This window comes from Phalacrocorax carbo, chromosome 10 (genome assembly GCF_963921805.1).
Source record: "Phalacrocorax carbo chromosome 10, bPhaCar2.1, whole genome shotgun sequence".
NCBI classification, from domain to species: domain Eukaryota; kingdom Metazoa; phylum Chordata; class Aves; order Suliformes; family Phalacrocoracidae; genus Phalacrocorax; species Phalacrocorax carbo.
Window position 1 is genome coordinate 17,488,167 of NC_087522.1, and position 26,622 is coordinate 17,514,788.

The window sequence follows — 26,622 nt, forward strand, 5'->3', positions numbered from 1 at the left end:
TTTATTAGACAGGTTGATGTTCAAGCTGATGGTTTTATCTCAATGCACACAGTCACGGGCATCTACGTGGGCATTTGTCCCAGCTCCCTCCCTGCTGTGAAGTTCTCTGGCAAGATGCTCACCCCCTCAGCACCATGGCCACAGGAGCTTGGGGTTTCTCAGCAAAATGAAAAGTCCTCCCTGCTCCCCATTTCCATGCCCAGATTCCCAGAGCTCTCCTAAGAAAACTCAGAGAGAGACAGGCTGGGGACTGCAGTCCTCTTGGGACTGACAGCCGCTTGGATCCATGGGAAAGAAAGCATCTTCTCGTTGGCATGACCTGGAGCCAGCACGGAGCCAAGTGAGTGTTCATCACAGGGAACAGAAAACAACCCCAGCTTCGGACCACTGCTGCCATTTCTTTGGAAAGAGAACCCCGATGTACCATATTGGGGAAGCTAAAAAGGTTTTGGCTGTCACAGAGGAGCCCCATCTGGACACGGGCACCAGAGCTTTGCACAGGGCATGCAGGTACTGAAGGGAAGAGGAAAGGCATTGAGTGCTGGAGAATAAAGCAAAATAAAAGGAAAACAGGGAAGGGATGGAGGGAACGATGGGAGCAGCCTGAGAGAAGAGTGACAGTGCCTTCACATTCAAGGCCATAAGGAAGAGTCAGGGCTCCTTCCTGGGATGGGGGGGGCCTTTCCCTGGGTACCGCAGAGCCCACGGGCTTTGGGGGGACAAGGCAGCAAGCAAAGAGATGGCATGATACAGCGCTTGCAAATAGAAACGCTTGATGGCCTTTGCTTGCCATGACAGTGACACAGAGTGTGACGGCAGGAGTAGTGGCAATATTGGCCCATTTCTGTTGGTGTTTCTATTCCATTAGCTCTTAAGAAAACCAAGCAGATGAGCCTAGCGGAGGAGAGCGAGAGGTGAGGAGGAGTGGATGAGGCAGAGAGAGATGCCGATGAGCAACAGGATCGTGTACAAGAAAGAAGAAGGAACAGCAGCGGGGGAAGGCAGAAGCTCTGGGGCAGGTTTGAGACCTCATGGCGCTGACTCACGAACACATCACTTCTGTCCAGGCTGTTCTGGCTGCTGCTGTCTCTGACACTCTGCTTGCCTTCACTCGTGCCTCTGGTCCCCTCTACGCCGCAGGCAAAATCCCTCTGCATGAGCCATGCCCCTTCCCATGTTCGGACATAGATTTGGGTCTTTTCTTCATTAGTTCAAAGGCAGAGTCCTACCTCAAAGCAGAGGCAAGGAGCATGGAAGTCCCCAGGGCAGTGTTCCCCCAAACTCACCTGGACTCAAGGGGACCTCTTCTTCACAGTGCTGGGCTGCAGTGCCAGGGGATGTGGAGCTCCCACAGACCTCCTGTCTCCTTAGCCATGTCCTGTTGGGCATGTGGAGATGAGGGGCACTGCCTTTCACACCCTTCCGATCACAACAGAGCCTTCCATTCCCAGCTTTCTCTTTCCCTCTTTCATTCCCTTTGCCTTTTTCTTGCCTCATGGCACCTCCACATCTTCCTGTTCTTGTCAATGGTAAGTTCCTCTCCTCCAGAGGTTTCCTGGAGAGCAGCATTAGCTGTGGTCATTTGGCAGGAGGAAGGAAAAAGGATGTTCAGCGGGTCACTGTGGGCTCAAAGGCACCAGTCTCCATCCAAAGCAACATCTCCCTCTTGACTGGTTTGTGCACAGCTCGGCTGCCAGCCGTGCTGGCCATGAGGGCCAAGTGGTGAGGGCACCCCTAATCCTGTCTTTCACTGCCAGGTTTCAAGGTCAGCTGTCTGTGGGGAACCTCACCCTGCTGAGGTTCTTCCAAAGGAATACTCCTTCTCCTCCCAGGACTGAGCACCGATGCACAGAGATGAGCCAACCAAAATTGTGGCTAAAACGGGAAGTGTGGTGAACAAGCCAGAGATATCTGCTTGGGTTGTCCTAGGGAGAACAGATCAGCAGAGGGACAAAAAGGATGCAGCTAGTGACCCCCTGTTCCTGCCTCACTCTCCAGAGCACAAAAACATGGGGATCTGACTTACAAAACAGCAACAGAGACTTGAACAAGGTCAAACTGCCAAATCCTTAACCCTTGGAGCCCTTCTCAGGCTTGACTTGCTAGTGTGGGTTTTTGAGGTTGATGGCATACGTGGGCACCAAGCACCCCGTCCCTGTGCTGGCCCAGGGGGAGGAAAACCTGCTCATAGCTCCTTGTGGAACTGTGTGATTTGGGGTGCTGGCCCTCCTCCTCCAGCACAGCTCAACCAGTGCTGGCAGCTCCTTTCCAGCCCAATTCTTCCTCTGACATGGACTTGCAAATCCCATCATATCTACCTGTCTGGAGCTCCAAATGCTGCTGCAAAAGCCCCTTCTTAAGGTGATCACCCAGATGAAGGCTGCAGAAGTTCAACTCAGCTGTTATGCAAAAGGAGAACTCACTGGGTGACATAAAAATCTCAGAAAAAGCAGCTACAGTTCTAGCTCACCGTGCATTGCTCATACTTACAGCTTAAACATTGCCTTCTACTTGAAAGAACGAAGATAAAATGTCAGGAATTCACAGTTTTTATTCTCTTTCTTATGCCCACCCATCTTCCCCTGCCATCGATATCAATGACTCAAAGTCCTCATCATACAGTAGCCTTTGCCAGTGTGGCACTCAAGGGTTAACAGACCATGGCTTCTTAGACAGATAAGACATAAGCTCATTCACTGGTAGGAACACGTGGACGGTTATATCACAGAACACCTTAGGGTTTCCTGTAGCGATTCTTTGGGGTTTCACCACAGCCAGTGATGTCGCAGGAGAGAATGTTGGGTTTCTTCCCCAAGCCAATGCTTCCCAAGAGATCGGGAAGCTCGCGAGCGATGGCCTTCTCAATCTTCTCTAGGAAACATCCTCCCATGTAGGAACACTGCTGAGACAGCAGCTTAAAACTAGTGATGGGGTTGATGCCAAAGAAGTCCTTGTAAGCCTCACGGTTGGGGAGGTCAAATTTGCTGACATTGGTCTTTGCCAGAATGGACTTAAAGATAAAGAACTTGTCAGGATCCTCCACAATGTCCCTGAACACCAGTTCTCCATCACTAAAGAAGGTCATTTTGTCCTTGTAGGTCTGCAGATAGCGATCGACCAAAAGGGCATGGATGCGAACCCGGATGGCGTGCTGGCGTATGAAGGCAATCTTATTTTCCATCCTGTTCTCTATCACCTGGTTGAGATCTTCCAGAAGCGATATCTCTTCTTTGAGGAACAGGTCTTTGTGGGTATCTGGCTGGTACTCCTGGGGCCAGAAGGAGCTAACATACACTCTGGGCGGCTCTGTGACATTGATGAGAGGAGCCAAACTCCAGAATAAGGCACCGTAGACTCTCATGAGCTCCTGAGTAGCCAGGCTGTCAGCTTTGTTCAAGATGATTCGGATCTGAGACTCACGGCCCTTTAGCTGGCGAAAGAGCATCTCCAGCTCCAAGCCCACATCCAGCTTCGTAGGGTCAAAGACAACAAAGATGAGATCAGCTCTGTCAATGAACCACTGACACACATCGTTGAAAGGGTAACCTTGAGGAGAGGAAAGAGAGAAATCCAGCAGAAATGGCCAGCACAGGATGAATTCCTTCATGTCAAGGTATAGATAATCCTTGAGCCTGGCATGTCTCACACCCTGTCTGGGTCGGACAGGGTGTGGGACACAGCGGACTTCCCCTGCAGCCCAGAACCTGTTTCTCATGTGCTGAAAACACTTCAGAGAGAAGTGTGGGCAGCAGGTCAAGGGAGGTGATTCTGCCCCTCTGCTCTGCTCTGGTGAGACCCCACCTGGAGTGCTGCATCCAGCTCTGGGGTCCTCAGCACAGGACAGACATGGACCTGTTGGAGCAGGTCCAGAGGAGGCCACAAGAATGATCAGAGGGTGGAACACCTCTGCTGTGAGGACAGGCTGAGAGAGTTGGGGTTGTTCAGCCTGGAGAAGAGAAGGCTACAGAGAGACATTATTGCGGCCTTCCAGTATTTAAAGGGGTGTTGTAAGAAAGGTGAGGACAGACTTTTTAGTAGGGTCTGCAGCAACAGGACAAGGGTGATGGTTTTAAACTAAAAGAGGGTAGATTCAGCCTAGATTTAAGAGAGGTGGTAGATGCCCCATCCCTGGAAACATTCAAGGTCAGTCTGGATGGGGCTCTGAGAAGCCTGGTCTAGTTGAAGATGTTCCTGGTCACTGCAGGGGCGTTGGACTAGGTGGCCTCTAAAGGTCCCTTCCAACCCAAACTATTCAATGATTCTATGATTCTTGGCATGAAAAAACATCCCTTTGTGTTTGGACCTGTGTGTCTCCCCTGCATGTCACCTCCAAACTTTCTGCTGCTGGCCACAGATCGCCGCTGCTCCTGTGAGCAGATATTGGCCACATCATTGCTTTCCCCAGTGGGTGCCAAGTGGGTGCAGAAGCCCTGCTGATCTGTCCTGGCACCCCAGGTGCTGTGGGGATGGTGCTTTTCTGGGTGCTGCTGTAGCACCAACCATTGGCAAAGCCTGGCTCTGAGGGCGACAAACAGGGTGTTAAATGCTGAGCCAAGGCGGATGATCAACAGCCTGAGGAGTCTCCAGGAAACACCTTGCTGAAACACCTGACTGTCACACCTTCAAACAGCAGAAACTGCTGATGAGCTGATGACAGTCAGGTACATTCCCCAGGCCCCAGCTGCTGCTGCCATAGCCACAGGCAGACAAATGTCACCATCCCCTCCAATGTAAGACCCCTTTCATAGCCCAGGGCTCTTCCCTGTTGTGCTTCAGCCATCTTTGCCATCTCACATTGTTATGACATGTTTTCTGGAATCCCTTAGGTGAACCCAGTAAACCCCTACCTCGTTCTTGCTGCTTGCGGTTTTCAATGATGCCTGGCGTGTCCACGAAGGTGACTCTCTCCAGCAGTTTGTGGGGCACCTCAATCCCTATCAGCTTCTCCAAGAAGTTCTGCCCAAACTTCTCCAGGGGTGAGAAGGAGCGGGCGCTGTCAGCAGCCATCACAATGCCCTCGATGGTCTTCAGCTTGGGGCCATGCATGATGACAGTGAATTCGGAAGTGGTGGGTTCTGCCCCTGCCCAGAAACAAGAGGAGCAGCAGAGCTGTGAAATCCATGCCGGGCAATGGACATGGCGGGGCTGGCCTGGGACTAGCCGGGGAGCTCAGGAGCATCACTCGCTTGCCAAGAGATGCTGGGGGAAGGCAAGCAGCGGGACCATGAAATTTTTGCCAAACCTCTTGAGAACATGCTAGCAGGGCTGTTTTCTGCAGTGACTGGTTGTTCTGGAAGTGGCCTGTCTGCACAAGGTGCCCTGGAGAACCATCTCCCAGGAGCCTTCATTACCCTGGCACGGAGCTGGCCATGGACATCTGCCCTCAGCTGTGAGATGACATCTGTGGGAGCAGGGAGGAGGGAAGAGGAATGGCTTTTCTCCTGGAGGGTGAATTAATTGGCTCCACATGAGGAGGGAAGGTGAAAAGACAAAGGCGAGTTGCCCTTGCAACATGACCACTGCTCTTGTGGTCGGGGTCAGAAGCAGTGAGCCCTGTGCTGTGGGATGGGGATGCTGCAGAGTGAGATGCTGTCCTCCTCCCCAGGGAGGCTGGAGAGGCCCTGGCCGTGGTGGGGAACCTCTTCCTCCACATGGCACTTCAAATGAGTGGCATGGACCCTGATTGCAACCTCCCTGCCATAACGGGGTGGAGGGATTGACGTACAGGTGCCAGTGTGCCCTTGGCGGAGGAGGGAGGGAGTAGTGAGTGTGGTACCTGTGTATAGCTGGTAGGGCGTGTCATCCAGCCCGAGGAGGTAGTTTATCATGGAAGATTTGCCGACACTCCACGGTCCCAGGAATAGCACCATTGGCTTGGAAGTGATCTCCCCATCTGCGGAGAGGGGAAATAACAAGAGGAAGTGAAGAAACAATAGCCGTCGCCGCTGCGCGATTAACTCCCGGCTGTAACGAGCATCCCATCTGAGCAGTGCAGTGATGCTGCCGGGGAAACAACCACTGTTTTGGGGCCACCAGCCATTTGTGAGCCAAGGCATCACCCAGCAATGGGCCCCAGTGTCTGCAGGAGTGGGATGTCTCCATGCTCTGTAGGAGGCCACACCTCGCTGCAGCAAGAGTGAACCTTGCCTGACCTTCTCTAAGGTTTGGTCTTTCTTAGACTATGGGAGGACTTGAAGGGCTTTTACACCTTGTTTTGATTTGGTTCTGGTTTAGCTGAAGGGAGTCCTGGGGCTCTCTGTGGAGGTAGTGTTTTCTGGAGACAGCCACCGCAAAGCACAGGACATGCGGAGGAAGTGGCCGTGCTGCAACCAGGCAAATGCCTCTTGCAAAGGGAGCTGGCACTGTTTAAGGAGCAACACTATGGTGCAGTGCTTGGTAAGTGCAGAGTGAGCCTTGGGCCAGCTGCCTGTATTGCATTTCCACCATACCCTCACTGCCCCCAGGTTGTGGCTCCCAACCCTCCAGTCAAGCCTGCCTGCATGTGGGCTGAGTGTGAGGCTCCAGCCCAGCGTGGGGAGGGCAGGCTGGGCAAGCAACCCCACTTCGGGCTTGAGGAAAGACAGGAAGATAATGAACTACAGTTCCCATCCTGCATGCTTCAAGTCCCAGAGTTTACTAAGGGGCTCAAGGAGGCTGGGCCTGTATGGGTCTGTAAGGACCTGTTCTGATGCCATGGAATCAGTCTGGGAGCTCGGAGGTTCCTGGGCACATGTAACTACTGCCCCAGGAGAAACCCCTGCTCAAGTGGCACTCATGCAATCAACCTGTGCCCACAATGCTTGATCCCCCTAGCCCCCAGACCACTGGGCAGGCAGCTGGCAGAGCCAGAAGACCCCCTGGCCTGTGCCAGCCCCCAAGCCATATCTGGGATGCCTAAGAGCCTGCTAGTTGGCTTGAGCCCAAGTGAGGCCAGAAATAGCAGTAAAAACTGGATGAGTGATTTCCCGTTGGTGGGAACCTTCCCCATCCCCCTTCATGTGCCAGCACTGATGTAGCCAAATGGGCCTGGACAGGAAATGGTATCAGGAGAGCCATGGTGGCAGATGGCAGAGGGCAGAGCAAGCTGCAGCCACCCTGCCATGGCACCAACCCAACACAGCCCCCAGCACATCTGCTCTAGGCAGGATGTGGCCAGCAGCAGGGATTGGCTTCCCCCGATCCCTGTCCTGCGCTCAGGGTGGGAAAGGGTCCATCCTGCTGCTGTCAGCAGGAGCCCAGCCAGAAGAGGGGCTGGATGCCACCAGAGGAGTTGGGAGCTGCTGTCCCCCTGTCAGAGATGAGCCTTTCCCCACGGTCCAGGGTGAGGAGATGCCCTTGGGGGACCCATGCTGCCCTCGGCACCCTCCCTTTGGCCCCACTCCAAAGGCAGAGCTATTTTCCCTGCGGTGGCTGAGAGACCCTGCTACTCCATCTGCACAGTGTCAGCACACCCTGCCTGCAGAGGAGCCAGCAGCTTTCCAGCAAACCAGAGCTCCATCTCAAAGGCAGGGGAGCTGCAAAGCCCACATGACACTGAGCTCCTGCTCCCAAGGGTGCTGGAGGGCACTGCACAGTGGCTCCGCGTGGAACCCATCTGACCATGGGTGCAGGATTTGGGCAGGGTGTGCCAGCCTCCTCCTGCCTGCATCTGCCGATTGCAGGGCCACCATGTCACTGCTGGGGAAGGGAATGGGCTGGGGACATGTCTCCATGGGGCATAGCTGTGTACATGCAGGTCAACCCTCCTCACCAAAGGAGGGCAGCCACATCTGAACAGGGGGATGGCCCTGTCTGCTGCCTGCTCCCTGCCTGTGAGCCGTGGGGATCCAGTGCTGTCTTCTCATGTGGGACAAAAACAAATGTTGAAACCTCGGGCTTTTGTTATTAATCATTCCTCTGTGCCACTCTATCGTTGTTGCTCTGCTTGCCGGCTTTAATTGGGTTTCGGATTATTATTATTATCCCCTGTGATGTTGTGCCAGGAGTTTGAGGCGGGTCCCTGTGTACTCTTTCGTAACACGTTTTTGGCCAGGCGTGGCTGTGTGAACGCAGGCAGCCCGTGTGCCCCAACTCCGCTTCATGTCCCCACCTCTGCCCCGCTGTGCTGAGGTGGACAGCAATGCAGGCAGCCCCGCTTCTGGGTCACTGACAGCTCATCAAGCCCACCTCTACCCCTTGCTTTGGGAACAGGGTGCTGGCACCCCATGGGCTTTGTGAGCAGTACCAAGCACAAGATCCTTGCAGTTCCCAGGGTAGCACAGCAGCTCCAAGGATGTGAGGCCATGCATGGGTCCCCTTTGCTCCTGCCCAGGTTATAGGACTGGGGGACGAGAGAGCATCTCCCACCCAGAAGGGTGCTGGCCTGACATCTGTCCCTGCTACGTCCCCCCACTATGTCTGTTCAGCACCAATTTGGGTCACCTTGATGGTCTGGCCAGAGGAAAAAAGAGCCGGTCCTTGCTGGCTGCCGGGCAGGGATGGCAGCAGCTCCATCACGGCAGCTCTCTCCAGCCACCCTGTGGCTGCTTGCTCCCAGCCCAGCCTGCCTCAGTCCCAGCTCAAGCTCATCCCAGCTCAAGCCAGGCACGTCCTGCTGGCATTCGCAGAAGCAGTTGCATGCTGGTGTGTGATCAGGCCCCACTTGTGAGCAGGGGGGTCCTCAAACCTCACACCCTTTCATCTGTGGTCCTGCTTAAAACACAGCAGCTTAAAACAGAGCTTCTCTAAGCCGCCAGGCTTGAGGGGTAAATATCAGGCATGATGTGATCAGGCAAAGCACCTGGAAAACATGGCCAGGAAGGTCGTGCCTCCTGCTGCAAAGCCTGTATTTGTCTGGACTGTTCAGCTCTAGGGTAGGAGCAATTTGGATGCCCAAAGTGTTTTTATTTTTCCTAGAGCAGTGGCTTTCTGGGAGGTTTTTCCATGGTGCTTGCAATGCCAGGCTGCCCATGGGTGGGATGACTGCTTCCTGGGGCTGGAATTAACCCTGGGCTGGGTTTTCTCCCTCCTTGTCCTTAAGCCCAGCAGGAGCACCTGGTGTCAGCTCACCCCTCGTTGTGCAAGTCTGTCCCAAGGATGCTAGGCAAAGTGGAGGATGTGGTAAAGTCTCCTTCCTCTACTTGTTCAGACTAAGCCACGGACATGAAGGACTTTGTCCTCAGATGCCTGGGAAGGCTAAAACACCTGGAGAGACTCTCCCAGCATTGCCCATGCTGCTGCCCCATCCCTGTATCCCAAACACCACCAGCTACTCTGCTTGTGGCATAGATGCACTGCCTGGCAGCCCTTGGAGGGCGGGCGAGCTTACTCACAAAAAGCCACAAGTATCCGCAGGGCACGTGTGCCTGCAGACAGAGGGACAAGCCGCACGTGGCTGCAGACCACCTGTGCCTGCCTCCACGTCGTGCTCCCCACGCGCATACGCCCACACAAGCAGCACGCATGCACGCGTGTGTGTGCCTGCAGCTAAAGATGCAGATAAGACAGCTACTGAAATATATATATATCTACAACCCTCTCTGCTGCCGGCATGCTGGCATGACGGGGAGCCAGAGGCCCTCCAGGCGCTGGCAGGGCTCTGCCATATCTGGGGCCGAGGTGTGGAGGAGCCCATTTCAGCAGGATCTGTCCGTGGGGGCTGTGGGGTAGGACACAAGGGTCAGAAGATGGGATTTCCCTGCCTTGTATCACAGCAGGGACATTGTCCCTGTGGCCCAGCACCGGACTCGGGAAGGGCTGGGTGTTGGCTGGAGCTTCTTGGCCCATCTCCCAACTCCTGCTTCTGCAGGGGGATGTGGCAGCACACCCCGAGCAGGATAGGCAGGGAGAGGAGCCAGCCCTGGCTCCTGAGGGGGCTGAGGCCACCATGCAGGGGCCAGCCTGTGTTACTGGGACAGCTGCTGCAGGCTCATCAGATTAAAGTGCAGCCAGGGGGTACCAAGGGTGGGCATTCGGGAAAGTTTCTGCATGTGGGAGGGTGTAGGGTGGGAAGAGCTCCCCTGCAGGGTGGGCTATCTGCTGGGCTCCTCCAGCTCATGACATGGGTGGGAGATTGACCCTCAGGTCCACCACAAATGCCTTTGAACCATCACTATGCGTAACCTTTTGGGTCTTAACCCAAGAGGGAAAGGTGTCAAAGCCTGGGCAAGGTGGGGATGGACAGAGTCAGCCTGGGGCAGACAAGTGCAGCAGCACATGTGCTGAGCTGTGGTAGGGCTGGGGACACCGGTTCCAGCAGGTGCCGTGGGATGCCAATAACTGGGGTCTGCTGGGTAACTGGGAAGCGTAGCCCTCTTGGGGCAGGTGAATAGGAAAGCCAGAGGCCAGCGAAGAGCTTAGGCAGTGCTGGCAGCATGCAGGTAGCAGGCAGCAATACCAACCTGTGGCGGAGGAGCCCAGGGTGCGTCCGGGGTAAGCTGTTAGCAGGGGACACGGGGAGAGAGAAAAGGTACCATGAGTCGAAGGAGGGATGCAGCTGCCTGGGTCTGGCCCAAGCCCAGGAGGGAGCTGAAGACTGGCCCTGGCCTTCTCATGGGCAGGAAGAGGCAGCAACAGCCACATTCACAGCAGGAGAGAAGGAGTTACAGTCTGTGAGCAATGAGACCCACAGCTACCAGAACAGGCACCAAACCCCAGTCTGCCTTGCACACTGGGGATGTGCCATGGGGGAGCAGCCCCAGGAGAGCTGCCGCATCCAAGACAGCACCCCAGCTTTCCTGCCCTGCTTAGTGGAGTTATTGCCTTCCCCAGCAACATTCACCGAGCAAACAGAGCCCAACAAGCCATGGTTAGGACAGCAACCAATCCCAACAAGTGTCCTGACCACCCGAGCAATGTGGTTACACGTATCCAGCCCTAGAGTGGCTGATGGTGGCAACTGGGAGGTCAATCCCTATACAGGCATGCTAATCAGCACATATACAGTAATTAAGGCCACCAGCATGCACCGCAAACTGGCATGTCTTCACAGCAAGTTTCCCATCACCATACTGGGAGAGTCCCTCCCCTCTGAGCTAGGGACAGGCCCTACAGGGTGGCCCTGCTGTGACAAAGCACACAGGTGGACCCAGCTGGAGCGTTCACACACCTACATGGAATGGTGGAGCGGAGACAAAGGAGGATGGCAGGCAGGGAAAAGGAGGTGGCACCTGCCAGGCTTAAACACGCTGTAAGCAGAGGGTGTGGGGAGACTTTTCTGGGATGCACCCCAACAATTCAGAGTCTTAGGTTGACAGTGGCAGTCACATCTCCCCTGGGACAGGTAATACTCATCTACGCAGGTGGTTTTTTTGCGAGCTGCAGGGAGCAGAGGGGCTCCTTGGATTACACCAGCTGGTGCACGTGAGCGGAGCTGATGGGAAGGGAGACAAAATGGAGGGCTGCCATGTAATGGAGGGGCAAAGGTGCTTGCGATGACACCACTCTATATTGGCTTACATCTCCAAAGGTCACATATATTCCATGACAGGCCTTCCCCGCCAGTCCCTCAGCTGTCCCGCTCCTCCCAGCAAGTTGAGCCGGCAGCTCTGCACCTTCCAGCCTCCCCCCCTCCAAGGAGGTGGGCGCAGGGGAAGAGGTTGGGTGCATCTCCCAGCTTGCAAGGGCAATGCACATGCAATGAACCCATGCAGAACAGGGCCTCCATGCAGAGGACGCAGCAGAGAAGGCTCCCTCAGCCCCACCATATCCTCATCTGCCTTGTAATGCCTTGTAAACTTGCTTCCTCCCAAAAAGGGAGCAGGGAGCTGGCTGCTTGGGTATGGGATGGCTGAAGGGCAGGGTGGGATGTCCTGAGCAAGGAAATCGATTGTGCCCTAGCAACTGAGGCTGGGGGCTGCATCCTCTGGAAGTGAACAGAAAAGCGAGTGTCAGAGGCTGGGAACCCACCAGCTGCCCCTGTAACCCCAAATATTCTCCTAAACTGTGTCCTAGGATAAGCTGACAGTAAATGCCAATGCTTGCACTGCCACCAACACAGAACAAAGCAGCTTGTAGAGGAGGTCAGGGTGTTGCTGACTGAATCTATGAGCTCCAGGATGGAGGCAGCTGGGACAGGGCATGGCTGGGATGTCCTCGCTGCACAGTGCCACTGCGGAAGAGGCTGTGGGGATGCACACCAGGGTGCATCTTTCTGCAGGCACGTGGCAGTGCTGTACTGGTTGGGTGAGGGAGGGGACAAGCCAGCACACCGGGTGGGTGACAGAAGCTGTAGGGTGAGTGTCTGCAGGGCACCCCTCCTGTGCTGGCTGCAGCATGGCGTGTTGCTGCGACCCTCCCAGTTATTCTCCCACACGGCAAAGCAGATCGTGGTCTCCAGCTGCTGGCAAGCAGCACAGGGTGAGCCAGGCAAAAGCAGTGACACGGAGCTGGCTGCAGGAGGCAGCTAGGCATGGCTAGTGTTTCATAAGACCTACAAATACCCCCTCCAGGACCCCTGTGGGTGGGTGGTTGATGATGTTCAGGGGGCTCAGTGATAGGACAGGACCTGTGCTGGTGATGGGGACTCTACAGCCCTGTCCCTGTGCCGTGCTCCCCGCTGACTCTAAACTGGAGATGGGCTGGCTGGGTATGGAGATGTTCAAGCCTGCTTACAAAATGTATGATGTTAGTTTAGGAGTTGCATTTGGGCTACAGTGGGGTTGTCTGTAAAACAGGGGTCCTGCTCTAAGGGGATGTGTCCCAGGCGTTTGCCCAAATGAATGTGGGACCTATGTGCTGGTGGAGCGGAGGAATCTAGCTGCAAAGGGAAGGTCTGTGTGGTGTGGAGGGTGTATCTGGGTCCTGTCTCACCAGGAGGGAGGGCATGGCTGCAGGGTGTGTGAGGCCAAAGCCCAGAGGATGCCTGGGGAGAGAGGCAGAACTTCAGGGCAAGGAGGGAGCCTGGCAGGATGCTGATGTGGGCATGCAGCCCTGGGACACAGGCAGCAGGGAATCTGACATCCCCTGCCTGCCCAGCCAAGGCACAGGGGGCATCTGGCCACAGCTCGGGACAGGGCTTGATTAGGGGCTCACAGGAGAGTTACCCTGGTGAACAGGGACCTCGGCCTTGGGCTTGAGCTATCCGTGCTTGGGAGATGGGTCTGCTTGTGTCATATGGGTCACCACAAGTGCTTCCTGTAGCTTGTGAGCATCTTGAGGCCAGCGCTGCTCTTCTGGAGGGACACATGTACTGCTGGGGCTCAGCCCACACCAATGCCTGTGGCCATGGGGACCTGCTCACCTGATCCACTGTGTCTGTTCTTGCCAAGGGGTGGAAATTCTAACTCCCAGGATGAGTGAAGGCTGCCAAGCTTGAGGGATACCCTGCCCACATGGCTGTGTCCCGTACTGAGCTGGAAGGATGCCAGCTCCAGCCACCCCCAGCAAGCTCTTCTCAAACCTTGAGAGGTCCTAAGCTTCCTTGCCAAGCCTGTTTCACGGAGCCGTGATCTCTGCCTGGCAGCAGTACAGGGCATTGGTGTTGAGCAGGGGGAGGACCTGAAGCAGGCAGGATTCAATGCTAAGCCTACAGAAGTGGTCCTGACAGCAGATGGGCTAAGGCAGATGCTGGAATGCCTGCTGCTGGGTTCGCTAGGGTATGTCCTCTAAGCCCAGCATGTTCATGGCCTTCTTGGGAAGCTGCAAAGGAAGACAAACTATCTGAGCCTTTCCATGATCTGATCTCTGAGCTGTTATCTGCATCCCAATGACCTGATGGTGCTGGACACCCCAGTGCCCGTGGCATTACCTGTGATCTCATGCTGTCTCAGCTCGTTGTACCTATAGGACTGCTCCAGGGGCTTGATGGAGGAGTGGTAGATCTTCCTCAGCCGCTGCAGTATTCCTGCAAGGGCAGAAGCTTGCAGACAGGTGAAAAGCAAAACCCAGCACCCCCGTTGAGTCCCTCCTAGGTAAGCTTCTGGGCATTCCCTGCAGATCTTGAAGATGATGCAGATGTAGATCAAGGGACTTGGCTCACACTTGAAATCTTGGCCAAGGTGATCTCAGTCACACATTTCAATGCTCCTCTCCTGCTAATGTTTCCTGCTGGGCACTCTCCCCATCTACTGCCAGTCTTGCACATGCCAGCAGCTGATGGGAGGAACATCTCTGTTAATGCTGTTTAGCACTCAACACCCGTGATCCCAAAAAGCCCTCCACCATGGTGCCAGGGACCCTGGCACAGCCCCTAAGCTGCTCACTAGAAGAAGGAAGGAGCTTTTACCACAGCAGCTTTTATCACTTACTTTCCAGTAAGTGCTCATGAGGCCAGCAGAAACAAGCCTTTAATAACAAAGCCCAATAAATAATTGGAATAAAAATTCCAACCCTTTATTACAAGTTGCCCCAGGTTTTTCTGGGCAGGGATGCAGCTGGCTTGGGCTGATTTACCATCTGCATCTTCCAGCCTCTCTACCTTCCTAATTTTTGTACACCCTTGGGGCTGTCTTTAAAATACCTAAAATATGTTACCCCAAGAGCAGCAGAAGGGCTGTTATTGAACATGGTGTTATTGAAGACCTACAAGAAGTAAGGTTAAGACCAAAACACCCTAGGGAAGGAAAATCCCATCCATGTACTTGGTGCAGCAAAGTGGTGAGGAGCCTGTCCCACAGGGATCACATGGACTGAAGAAGCAGGGCATACATGGCTCAGTGCCACTCAGGGCCCCTCACCTGAGAAATCATCAGCAGGTTTGTCCTCGTTCAGCTTGAGGGTGCTCTCCAAGTGGGACCGGTCACGCTTGGTTGGCTCGCTGGCATCTTCAACCTCTTCTGGAGGAAAAAGGCAAGAAGACCTGTTACCGCTGGAGAGGGGAATCCACACAGGAGCTCACACAAGCTACTGCCAGGAGCAGGCATGGGGGAGCACACACGCCCCAAGCCCGCAGACCCACTGGGCATCTTGGCAGACACCGTTGCCTTTGGCATTGGCATGCTGCACAGTTTCTCTTTTGCAAAGGCTCCTGGAGGCTTGGCAGAGGCTACCAGGGCTGTGGCTGCTGGGGGGAAGCATCACGGGCAACTGCTTGGCTCTGAAGAGGGGCCGGTGAGGGAGGCACGCCAAGTCTCCCCGGGGGGAGTGAGGGCCAGGCCGCTTGCAGGGAATGCAAAGGATGTGCCTGGAAGGGGCTCCAGGGCTGGGGCATAGTATAAGCACGCACGGCACCTGCTGCCCAATGGGGCCCCTGCCTCCCCTGGCGCTTCCCCCGGCAGCTGCAACTCGCCCAGAGCTAAGCCTTGACTGCAGGCGCACTCTTCTCTGCCTCTCTGTCTGTCCATACCCCAAAAAAATTATGCACTGAGCCAGAGACATGAGGGTGGGTGAGGCTGGGGCTGGGTTTTGAGAGACCAGCCAGCCTGACCCATCCTGGCTGCCTCGCTTTTGCCAGCAGGATTGTTCCCTCCTGCTTCTCCCACCTCTGTCCCCACACCAGGCTGGAGCCCTCTGCATGGGTCCCTGGCTTGGGGTGGCCCTGGGGACCCCATGGCTCTGTGCCAGGCCCTGGGAGCATGAGGCAGCTGCCTCTGACTGGGGTGAGCACCCTGGTGTCCCTGAGACAGGGAGACAGAGGTGTCCTTGTCCTGGAGGTGCTGGCACACCAAGGCACCCATGCAGCTCCAGAGCTTTTTGATATCAGGAGCTGGTTCAGGCTTTAGTGGGAGTTTGGGGACAGGTCTGGGGACAGACATGTGCTGGCTGGCTGGGCTGGGGATGCCTGGGCCAAGCGGGGCACTGCAAAGCCCTGGGATTGTGTTGAGTGTCTACCAAGTGTCAGGCTGAGGAAGACCTTTTGACTTGCCAAGTGAAGCCACAGAGAACAAACTGGGTTTCCTTTTCAGCACAAATGGGAACTGTTTAAGCTGGGACGTTACAGATGAAAGCAGAAAAAGACTCAGCTGGGTCCGAAGGTCACTGCCCAACCCGTGAGCCAAAGTCCACAAGCGTTTCTAGGAAATCATGGGGGTGTCCCTTTTCCTTAGCTAGTCTTTCACTGACAGAACGTGGCCAGAGCCGGTCCTTCAGCAACTCATTGGTCTGAATTAGCTCTTCACACTTTCTCTATGAGGCAAGGGCTGGTGAACAAGAGACCCACCAGGCTGGGCACCATGCACCAAGAGATACAGGGGTCTGGAGGAATCTGAGGGTGGAAGATAAAGAGCCCTTAAGAGGTCTGCGGGTGCTGAAAGGGGCTTGGGTGTTAAAAATCTTATCCATGTCCACCGCCCACAGGAGAAATCATGTGCATAAAGTTCAGTGAGGGAAATGTTGGCCAGCTTTGGTATTGCTGCAACGAGCACCTGCATCACAGGCGTCTGCGGGCTTCTGCCTGCACCCTTGATGCCCGCAGCTGGCCCAGCTGTGCAGCGGTTAGGGACAGGCATGGGAAGCACAAGCATTAGGAGAGGGCCATGCACTAGGCGCGGTTTAATGTGCCAAGCTCAGCTCCAATGGGGGTTGATAGTAGGTCACTCTTGCTGCCACAGCACACCGACAAGAAAAGACTCCAACCTATCTGGCCGTGCCTGGGTTCGGTGGCAGCAGGGTGGGTGCTGTGGCCTGGTGGGCTCTCTGTTTCTGCCAGCAATGGCTTGTCTGCAGGGGGGTCTTCTGCTGCTGGTGGGTCTCCCACCACTGCCGGTGGGTCTTCTGCTGGTGGTGAGTCTCCCACCACTGCCGGATCTTCTGCTGCCGGTGGGACTTCCATCACTGCTGCAGGGTCTTGTGCTGCATCACTGCAGGGTGAGTGATGGCAGCTGGCAGGGCCATCCCTACCTTCTCCCTTGCCAGCAGCTGTTGGTTTGCCATGGCCATTTTTGCTGGCAGCATCAGCCGCTTCCTTGTCACTCCCTTCAGCTCCATCCTCTGGCCCTGCTGGCCCAGCATCATCTTCCTCAGACTCTTCCTCCTCCTTAGACTCTCCCTCCTCCTCAGAATCTCCCTCACCTCCATCTTCCTCAGACTCACCATGTTCATCTTCCTCAGACTCCCCGTCCTCATCACCTTCCTCTGAGCTCTGCTTGCCCCCTTCCTCTCCCCCGTCAGGAGCAGACACTGCTCTTGGCTCCTCCATTTTCTCTTCCCCAGGCTGCCCTTGCTTCTCAGAGGCTCCTTTCTTGGTGCTGGGTTCCTCATCCTCCCAGGCATGGAAGCCATCTTGTGAGCCAGGCTGGTGGTTCCCTTCATGATGTGCGGCCTCGGGGGCACCCAACATGGCATTCTCCCCTGGGCCCTGCACCTTGCTGGGCCCATCCTGGCCCTTCTCCATGGTGGTGTCCTCTGGCTGGCCATCCCCTGGCCCCAGGTCCCTGCTCAGGCCACCTGCTGGCTCTTCCTCCCCCTCACCATGTCCCTCCTCGGCGGCGCCGCGCAAGGAGGTGTTGGCTGGGCCACCATCTTGGTCCTCCTCAGGGCTGCCATCAGCTGCCTTCTCCTCCAGCCTGGGCTCTGCAGCCGGCAAGGGGCTTTCGGCAGCGCTGCCAACATGGTCCGTGCCAGGGGCATGCAGCTCTAAACGATGAGAACAGCTCAGTCAGTCTTACCCGTGGTGGCATGTGGCTACCAGGGCACCCAACAGCCCCCCGTCAGCACCGGTGGGGGCTCTGAGGGAGGATTTTAGACTCTGCTCTTCCTAGAAGGGTTGGACTAGATGATCCCTGAGGTCCCTTCCAACCTGTGATTCTGTAATTCTGTGATTTGTGGCTGTTACCAAGAGATTTAAACTCTTTTCTAAACCTTCTCTAGTTCCAGCTCAATTTTCTGGCTCTGTTGCAAGAAGCTGGGTGCAAAGAGGTATTTTGAGGGGTGGTGCAGAGCCGATGCGAGCAGGGCGCCCTATGGCCCGGCTGGCCATGGCTGCCTGGGGCTGTGGCTGCCCGGGGCCATGGCTGCCGCCCGCCATGAAGCGCTGCAGGAAGGCAGCAAAGCAGCCCTAAAAAATGGGGTAGGAAAGGAATAATGAAAAGCATAGCTCGAGGGGCTGCTGGCACTTGGCAGGTTAAAAGGGTCCTTCACCAGCCCTGCCTTGGGAGAGCATCACTAGCACTGGCCATGGTGGGTGGCTGAGTGAGGGGGAGTAGAAAGGGGCATGGGGTAGGAAGGGGCGAGGGGCTCCCCAGTGCGGGGCCCTGCCTTTCTGCAGTCAGGAGGGTGGAGGCAGGGCCTGACCCCAGCAGCAAGACTCGGGAGCTATTTATTGCGAGCATCCCTTCACTAGGAAAGCATTTGCTGCGCTGTGTGGCTGGCGGGGACACAATGAGTTTGTTCTGTGGCCCAGAAGAAGCCATCCGTATTTTCCATAGGCCTCCAACTACAATTTAATATTAGTCAACTGGTGCCAAAAATAAAAGATCACCGGCTATACTGTCTCCGTTACAAACAGTTGCTGCTAGTCTAAATAATCCCCCGAAACGTCTAATGCCTGCATACCAGGGAAGAGTTTCACAGGAAAATAATTCCTTTGTACTCCAGCTGGCAAGCAGATGCCATCCAGGAAAAAATGCCACCTCCACCCAGGCTGCAGGCAGGAGAGTGGGCAGTGCCGGGCATGGGCAGTGCTGGGCTTGGGCAGCACCGGGCACAGCCGGCTGGCTGGCAGACAGCCCTCTCCTCCAGCTCCTGCACCGCATCCGTGCCAGGGAGTGGCAGGGCTGCGTGTCCTGCAGAGTGTTGGCAAGGCCTCGGCAAAGCTGCAGCGCTGGGCTTCGCTGGGCTTGGCCATGGGGGACCGCAGGTCCCCTGCTGAGCCAGAGCTGGCACGGTGCCAGCCCCAGACCACTCTGCCCACTGCAAGCCAGTTTGCCATGGCCAGGGATGCTGGCAGGCAGTTGCAACTCTATCCGTGCTGGTGCAGTGGTGCTATCAACCAGGAGTCAAGTGGCAGCCTGATGAACCATGGCAGTGAACAATGCCAGTGGCAGGCAGCTGGGAGGGGTGAGGCATGCCTGAGCCCGACAGGGTTTCCAGTCACTCTCATGTGCAGCCTGGCACAGTGGAGCTACCACCATCCCCGCACACCCTTGCCCTGCCGAAACCAGATGCACGGGTCACCCTTGCTTTGCCCTCACCAACCTCCCTTGTCCTTTGCTGGCATGCACCTCACAGGTGCCTCAGGGCTCTGAATTCAGCTCCCAGCTGGAGTGAGTCAGGTCCTGCACAGCTCCTACTCATCTCCCTCCCATCCAGAGCACCCTTCTCCTTCTTGTCACCTTCCCACAGAAACCCTGGGGACCCCTCACGGCGCCCAGCCTCCCAGGAGCCACTTGAAGGGGAACATGCCATGTCTGATGTGCAAAGCCTCAGGTAGCCAGAGGCCAGCATGTTTCTGCCTGGCCCTGGTGGCCTGGAGACTAGCCTGGGTCTCCTGAGGGTCCCCTTGGCTGATGGGGACAGGGATATTCTCAGCTTGGCCCCAAAATGGCCGGTGACCTGGAGGGCTGGGAGGGGAGCGCAGCTCCTCAGTCGGGTGTTTGGGGAGGGTCAAGGTGGGTGGGTGGGGAGCACAGCCAGGCAGAGGAGACCCGGCGCATCCCAAGGGCTTTGTCTGGGCTCTGTGTGTCCCCTCTGACCCAATGCAGGGGGACAGAGGGGCTGTCACCCAGTGTGGCCAGGCACAACAGAAACCCCAGTGCCCGTCATGAGCCACCCCTTGCAGGAGAAGGGAAATATTCCCCAGGCACTCCAACTGGGACGTTCTTGCTGATGTGCTTGCTGGTCATGGGCTTTATTTCCTGTGACCTTCAAGGTCTTATGTAAAGTCCCTCTCCCCTCTCCACCTCCTTCTTCCTCCTGTTTCCCCTACATGGTCTCCAAATCCGTCACAAGGTGAATTGTGCTGATCTGCAGATGGCCGGCCAATGATCAGCAAAATGGGCCGAAGGTTATGGGCTTAACACCCTCTGTACGTCCACCACAGGCTAAAAATACAGCCCAGCAACTGTATGGGGGAATCAGAAGGAGCAGCTCAGCATGGTGCGGGAGGCAAAGCCCTAGCCTCCTCAGCTGCTGGCCCCAAACCCTCACCCTGCTGCCAGACAAGGGTGACGTCCACACCTGGGACCCATCCTGTGGGTCCCTGTGAACTCCGAGAGGGAGCAGGGACAGCCACATCGTAAAGTGACACCAGGGCTCCCCTTGTTCACTCCCTGCATTGTGCCAAGCGGCTGGATGGCACTGGAGAGGAGCCCTTGCCCTGCTCCCCTTGGGGACCTGACCTCCCAAGAGGGTGCCTGGATTGTGCTGCCCCTGCCTGCCCCGAATCTCACACCAGTCTGCAGGGGCTGTCAGCTGCCTGGGGACCCTTTCCTGGGGCACAGCTGCAGGGACAGAGAGCTCACAGCAGGGCTCTGTGTGCCACAGGATGCTGTGTCTGGTTTGCACCTGGGAAAAGCCCATGCAGAAAGGGTGAGGATGGTTGCCGGAGGCTGAATGTGACCCTGCTACGGTGTCCCCACCACCCCTGCACAGCACCATATGAAACAGCAGTGTCCTGGCTCCGAAATGGGTCCTCCAGGAGGGACAGCCTCCGAGGACAGTGCCAGGGCAGGGGCCGGCTAGGAGGGACAGATGGGCACAGGTGGCCCTGGGAGGGACACTGTCCCCCTCCAGCAGAAATAGGAGCCCCAAGCGTGGGACCGGTGATGCGCAGTGCCACAGGGATGGATTTTCACACACCCCCTTCCCCTGCCTGGATCCCAGTCCCTGCAGTGCAAAGGGGAGTCATCCACCACCTCCTGAAAGCCCTGCTCTGCCCTTGTCCTTCCAGTGGGCTTTTGGAGGGAGCTTGCTCTCCTAAACCTGCCTGTCCCTTCCTTTTCAGGGAAAGGCAAGGCTGAATGAAGCCTGAAGGCTGTGCTTTGTTCTGACGAAGCCCTTTAAAACTTCACAGAAATTGCCTGGACCCAAAGGAGCTGCAGCCATGACACTTGGCCCTACCCCAGGCAAGGGTCAGCCGGCAGAACCATGCCGAGGTCTGCTGGGGAGGGGGTGCAGTGCCCGGGGATTATGGTGCTCCATGCTGCTGCCAGCCAGCAGCCTGGCTGCTGGAAAAAGTAAGTCAAGGCAGATAAGCCCTGTGAGCCTGACCTTTCTGCAACCAGTAACCCTTCCCAGGCAGGAGGCAGGACCAGGGGAGCCCAAAGCAGGGCCCATGCCCCTCAGCACGGCCAGAGTGCAGCAGAGGACAACATCTTCTCCCCACTCTTCCTGTGCCTCAGTTTCCCACTCTGCACTATCCTGGCAGAGCCCCATGGAGGAAGTGCCGGTGTTTTATTGCCCATGTTTCACATGGCAGCTCTTCAGCAGCCAGGGGACACGGGAGCCCAGCTCCAGCACCAGTTTGGAGCCAGCCAGGCCAACACCTTCACCATGTGGGAGAGGAAAGTGACCCAAAGTGGCTCAAGAAGCCCAGAGGGCACAGGCACGAGGAGGGACTCCTGAGAGGTCACACTGGTCCTGCCCTTGGGCCTCCAGTGATGGAAGGCTTCACCAACCCACCCCAGGGCTTCCCTGGTGGCCCCAAGGGACATCCTCCATGTGTGAGTCTTCTTGGGTGAAGGCTCCCCATCCCTCTTCTTTGGCCATCCCAAGGATTTCTGGTTGCCTGGGCAAGACAGGGAGAGCCCTTGGGCTTTTCAACCTGGATTTTAATGCCTGGTGATCCATTGCCCCACAAGATCCTCAAATCCTTGGGAATGTCCAGGCAGAGATGCTGCCTGCCTATGCCAAGCAGCAGTACCCAGCCCCAGGGGGGGATCTCACCTGTATCACCAGCAGGAGGATGGGGAACCCCAGCTCAGCTGTCACACGGGGATGGGGCCACACAGCTCAGAGCCCTTTTCCACGGTGTGCCCCCACGAGTGGGGAGGTGGGCAGGGTCAAGCCACACACCCGGCTGGCACTGGGGCTCTGCTGCCACTGCCAAAACCACAGCCTGGCTCAGGGTGCCCAGCTGGAGACTCCCGAGCCCCTCCGCCAGCCCCCACTGGCACACAAGCTTGCTGGCTTCCTTGTACTATTGCTTGCAAGGGGAATGTCCCTGCAGGCTGAAAATAGCCCAGCGGAGCCCCGCCAAGGCACCAGGGTCTGCTGCTATTCCTGCAGCGCCTGGGGAACAGACAATTTTATGAGCGATTCGGTCACCCTTGGATCCCCCAGCCTGGCTGGGGTTTCAGCACCCAGCAAACCCATGCTCCCAGCGCAGGGAGCTGGCGCCTGCATGGGGCTGGCGGATCAGTGAGCGGGGACACAGCAGGGACACGGCACAGACCACCGAGTGTTGTCCCTGGGCATGGTGCAGCCCTCCCAGCCCGGTGCCATCTCATGGGGACCCACTGGTACTCCTGTGCCACCAGGGCTACGCACAAGTGAGGGGTCCTGGCTGTCTTGCTCGGCTGGCTATCACCTGCATACCGAGACAAGGATGGCTGATGGGAGAGGGTGTCACAGCACAGCCAATCTGCCCGACATCTGCCTTGCCTTCCTCAGCCAACAGTTTGGGAGAGAGATGGGGCACCCACAGGGCCAAGGACCTCCTCTAGATGAGGTGTGAGGGGCATGACAGGCATGTAGATGGCACAAGCAACCAAGATCCATGGGTGCCTAGGGTACCCCAAGCCCCTTGCCTCACTGTGGATGCCGCTGTACACAATGGCAGTGGTGCCCACGGTTGTGTCAATGCTGGGGCAGAGTGGGGTGTCACTAGAGCACAGAGGTCCCCCACCTCTGGGGAAGCTGGTTCCCCTGGGGGGAATTTGCCTGGGATGGTCAGGGTGGGGAAGATGGGTGCTGTGTCCTGGGCCCTGAGCCCACCTGAGGTGACACATTCCAGGTGATGGAGCCCACCCCAAGGTGACATGTCCTGTGGGATAGGGAACACCCCAAGATGTCATGAGGACATGGCGATGGAGCCCATCCTAAGGTGACACCTCCCAGGCTAAGGCAGGATGAGTTCTGGGCACAGTGGCCCGCACTCACTGTCACCAGGAGAGGTGTGTGCCAGCCCTGTAGTGCCCTCTGCACTTGCTGCAGGAGGATGCCAGTGTGCCAGGGCTTTCCTCAACTCTGCCCAGCTTGGAGGTGGTGATGGCACAGCCCTCCCACTCAAATCCAGGATGGCTGGGGGTGTCCAAGGGCTCTCCATGGCCTGAGGTGCAAGTGCGGGAAGAAGGAGACATTCCCCCAGGCAGGAGTAGAGATGGAGCAGCAGGCAGGTACTCTTGCCCTGAGCCATCGCCCAGCCCCACAGTTGGTGCTGGCCCCAGCCAGGGTTCCACACCACACCAGGGAGATTTGCCAGCCCTGGCCACGTGGGCCATGGGCCATTTTGTCTAGGGATGCACAAGCATGGGTGCAGGGCACTTCCCCACCCCTGGCCTCTGGGAGTGGTGACAGGGTCCCAATTGCCCCAGGAAGCACCAAACCCTCCAGGTGCTGCAGCCCTGGCAACATGTCCTGGTGCTGTGGTGCATGGCAGAGGGGATGGTGCCTCGGCTGGTGAGCCAGGGGACTCTGCAGTCTCACAGCCAGCCACAGGAACCCTTGGGGACCCAACTGTTTTCCCCAGCCAGGGGCATCACCACCAGGAGGGGGGATCCAGCTTTGCACAGCCCCGTGTGTCCCCATCCTCTCCCTGGATGGACACCATGGCCAGAAACCCAGCTGGACTCAAGTAAACTCCAGCTGCAGCCACTCTGTCATGTGGGGTAGTGACCCTCCACTTCCACCCTCGGCTGTTATCTGCAAAAAAGAGCAGCTTTACCCTGGAGATCCCGCTTTGTGCCGAGATGGAGGTTGGTGTGGTTAGCCCAGCGTGCCCCTGTGTGCTGGGGGAGCCACCCCAAAACCTGCCCTTGCCCTGAGGATTGCACCCCTCCACAACGCATCAATGAAGCCCCTGATTCCCCACTGGGCTCCCTGTCTTCTCCTCACCAAAGGGGGTTTAAATTGGAAGACAAGGCCCAAAAATAGGATAATGGCCCCCAGGCCACCTCCTGCACCACAAAGGAGCCCCAGGTCCAAGAGCCTGGGTTGGCGCCAAAAGAAAAGCAAAACTTGTGCAAGCCCCACCAGTACCCATGGAGCAGAACCACAGGCAGGAGGTGTGCCACTGCTTACATCTTTTTCCCAAATCTACAGGACCAGGACAAAATACAGGACCCCCCTAATAAGCAGGAGACAACAAGGGTGGAGACTTGGGCAGCTCCAGCTGCCCTTTGGAACCGGCTCTGGGGCTGCAGACCCCAATGTGCCTCCTGGCCCCAGAGTGTCCTCTGAGACAGGAGATCCCCATGCTGGGCTGAGCAGGGTGCTGGTGATGGGGTGCCCAGCGCCATGCCCAGTCCCATGGTATCGCCCAGGCTGCTCCCTCACTGTCTGCTGCAGCTTGGGCTGTGCCAGCCTCTGTGCCAGTCTCAGCACCAGCCAAGAGCTGGGCCAGTGGTTGCTCAACAAGGTGACAAGCCCCAGATGTCCCACAGGGCCACCAGCCCAGCCTGGGGTGACACTAGCCACAGCCGTGCTCATAGAAGACCTTTGCATTGCCCCGTCCCCAGACCCAACCTGCAGCTCCATGGAGGTCACCCCACCACCAGCAGGATGCACTGCTGGCCCCAAACCCCGTTTATTAGCGAGAATGGTCCAAGATGTCCTTAAATGGCCAAAACTCGGCAGGGCCAGGGGTGCCGGGTGCTGGAAGGCGGCAGCTGCGGGTACCCGAGCACAGGGCTGCGGTGGCGCAGGGCGGGGGGGGCTGGCGCTGGGGGGGGGGGGGTCAGGGTGGCTGCAGGGAGCAGAGTGTCCCCTTACACGGCTGTTTCCATACTTAGCCACCCCCCTCCCTGCAGCGCGGCCGCCGGAGCCTGGACAGGCAGAGAACTGGCCCAAATTAACTCAAGGGCAAGCAAGGGTACCGGCAATGCCACCCCACCACGCGGCCCCCCAGGGGACGCCTGGCTGGGGACAGGGGTGCTCAGGAGGGATGGGACAGCCTGGGAAAGGGATCCTGGGTCCCCCAAAGTGCTGTCTTGCTTGGCAGGTCCTTGGGGGGGGACACCCCCCCCCCAGAGCAAACAGTCCACCCCATCCTGCTCCAACTACAGGGTGCCTCAGCACTCCGGCAGGTCCCTCAAGTCCCCGCAGCCCAAAACCAAGCCACCTCAGCACTTATGGGTGAGAGTAACCCTGGGCATGTTGGTGGCAGCACAGCTCCTGCATCCACCCTGGCTCTGAAGGGGGGACCCCAGCCCCTGTGCACCCCCCGGCTCCTCCTGGATACGCCCCCCCCCCCATGTTTCCCTGCACATTTTGGGGTGACTCTGCAGCCCTTGCAGAGCTGCTGGGGAGTCCAGACAGCTGTACCCCCACCACCCCAACCTGCTCCTGGCACCCACCCATCCCTGGGGTGCCAGCTGGGCTCAGCAGGCACCCCAGACCCTCACTGGCACCTACAGCCCCATGGGCACCCACAACCCTGTGGGTACCCACAGTCCCATGGGGACCCCACAGCCCTGATAAGCACCTACAGCTACACAGGCACCCCCAGCCCCCTGGGTGCCCAAAGCCTTGCTGGGTGCCCATACGCACCTACAACCCCGCAGGCACTCACAGCTCATGGGTACCTGCAGCTCTGCTGGGCACCCTCAGCCCCATGGGGACCCACAGCCCCGCTGAGCACCCACAGCCCTGTGGGGCCCCACAGCCCGGTGGACAGCTGTACCTGCAGTGCTGAGGAGCAGGAGCGAGGCCACGCAGCAGCAGAGCAGGTTGAGGCCCTTCATGGTGGCTGCCAGGAGCTCCCTGCCACTCGCTGCCTCTATTTATACAGCAGCAGGCGCAGGGCAGGGCAGGCAGCTGCCGGCACAGACAGCACAGATGCTGCTGCCTCCACTTGCCCGCTCCTGGGGGGCCGCGGGGACGGGGCTCAATGGCAGTGCTGCCGCACCGGGAAGCTTGTGTCAGAGTTGTGATGGCATGGGACACCTCCCATCATGGGGCCCCTGGGGTGGCACTGCCCATGTGGGGTCACCGTTGCCGTCACAGCACCCCACTGGCATGCAGCAGACGCCCCAGAGCACCTGCAGCCCATCAGGGCTGTCCCCAGCCCCTGGAAGTCTCTTTTTGGCAGGAGCAGGATTTCATGGCAGAGGGTGAACGGAGCATCACAGCACTGTGGTGTCCCCCATCTGTTCCCAAAGGCAGGTAGCCCAGGACACCTTGTCCTGGGCTGATTTGGGGCACCTTTGAGACACCACAGGACACCAACCTTGGGCATGCAACACACCCCATAGGCACGGGTACATGTCTCCTCCATGCTGGTGGTGTCCCCAGTGTCACAACCACTGTGCCAGCAGCATGGCACAGGGGATGGTCGCAGCCGGAAGCACAGGGTGGCCAGCTCCTGTCACCCTTGCTTGCGGAGGACAGCCACCCAGCATTGTCCCCAAAGCCTGGTTGTGGCAGAGGGCACATCCTCAGCACTGAAGAATCCCCTCTGGGGAGCTGCGACCCAGCTTTTTCCTGGGGAAGCGGCCAAACTGGGAGAAAAACAATAGCCCACTCCAAGCGTGGCTCCCCCCTCAAACATGGGAGCAGGGGGAGCCCCCAGCCCCAGGATTGTGGTGGTGGGGAGCGGGCAATGGCAGGGGA

General features: G+C 57.4%; 1 protein-coding gene across 3 annotated transcripts; it reads right to left on the reverse strand.

The window, feature by feature from the left end:
* Positions 1 to 25,774, reverse strand: SRL (sarcalumenin). Of its 3 annotated transcripts, XM_064462094.1 has the most exons (8): positions 25,694 to 25,774; positions 16,492 to 17,490; positions 14,655 to 14,753; positions 13,727 to 13,822; positions 10,380 to 10,415; positions 5,777 to 5,893; positions 4,848 to 5,081; positions 1 to 3,546 (listed from the first exon to the last, which is right to left on the reverse strand). In XM_064462094.1, the coding sequence occupies exons 1-8, from the start codon at positions 25,752 to 25,754 to the stop codon at positions 2,735 to 2,737; spliced, it is 2,454 nt and encodes an 817-aa protein (XP_064318164.1). In that variant the 5' UTR covers positions 25,755 to 25,774; the 3' UTR covers positions 1 to 2,734. The 3 variants fall into 3 exon arrangements, with proteins under 3 accessions (XP_064318164.1, XP_064318167.1, XP_064318166.1); XM_064462097.1 differs by lacking the exon at positions 16,492 to 17,490; XM_064462096.1 differs by lacking the exon at positions 10,380 to 10,415.
* Positions 25,775 to 26,622: the final 848 nt, after the last annotated feature.

Bases quoted from the DNA above. Each gene is read 5' to 3' on its own strand.
- SRL (XM_064462094.1), bottom strand. From the start codon at position 25,754: ATGAAGGGCCTCAACCTGCTCTGCTGCTGCGTGGCCTCGCTCCTGCTC. The intron at 17,491-25,693 runs GTACAGCTGTCC...CTCATCGTTTAG, and splicing joins CCTGCTCCTCAGCACTGCAG to AGCTGCATGCCCCTGGCACG. The intron at 10,416-13,726 runs GTAATGCCACGG...CCCTGCTAACAG, and splicing joins GAGACAGCATGAGATCACAG to CTTACCCCGGACGCACCCTG.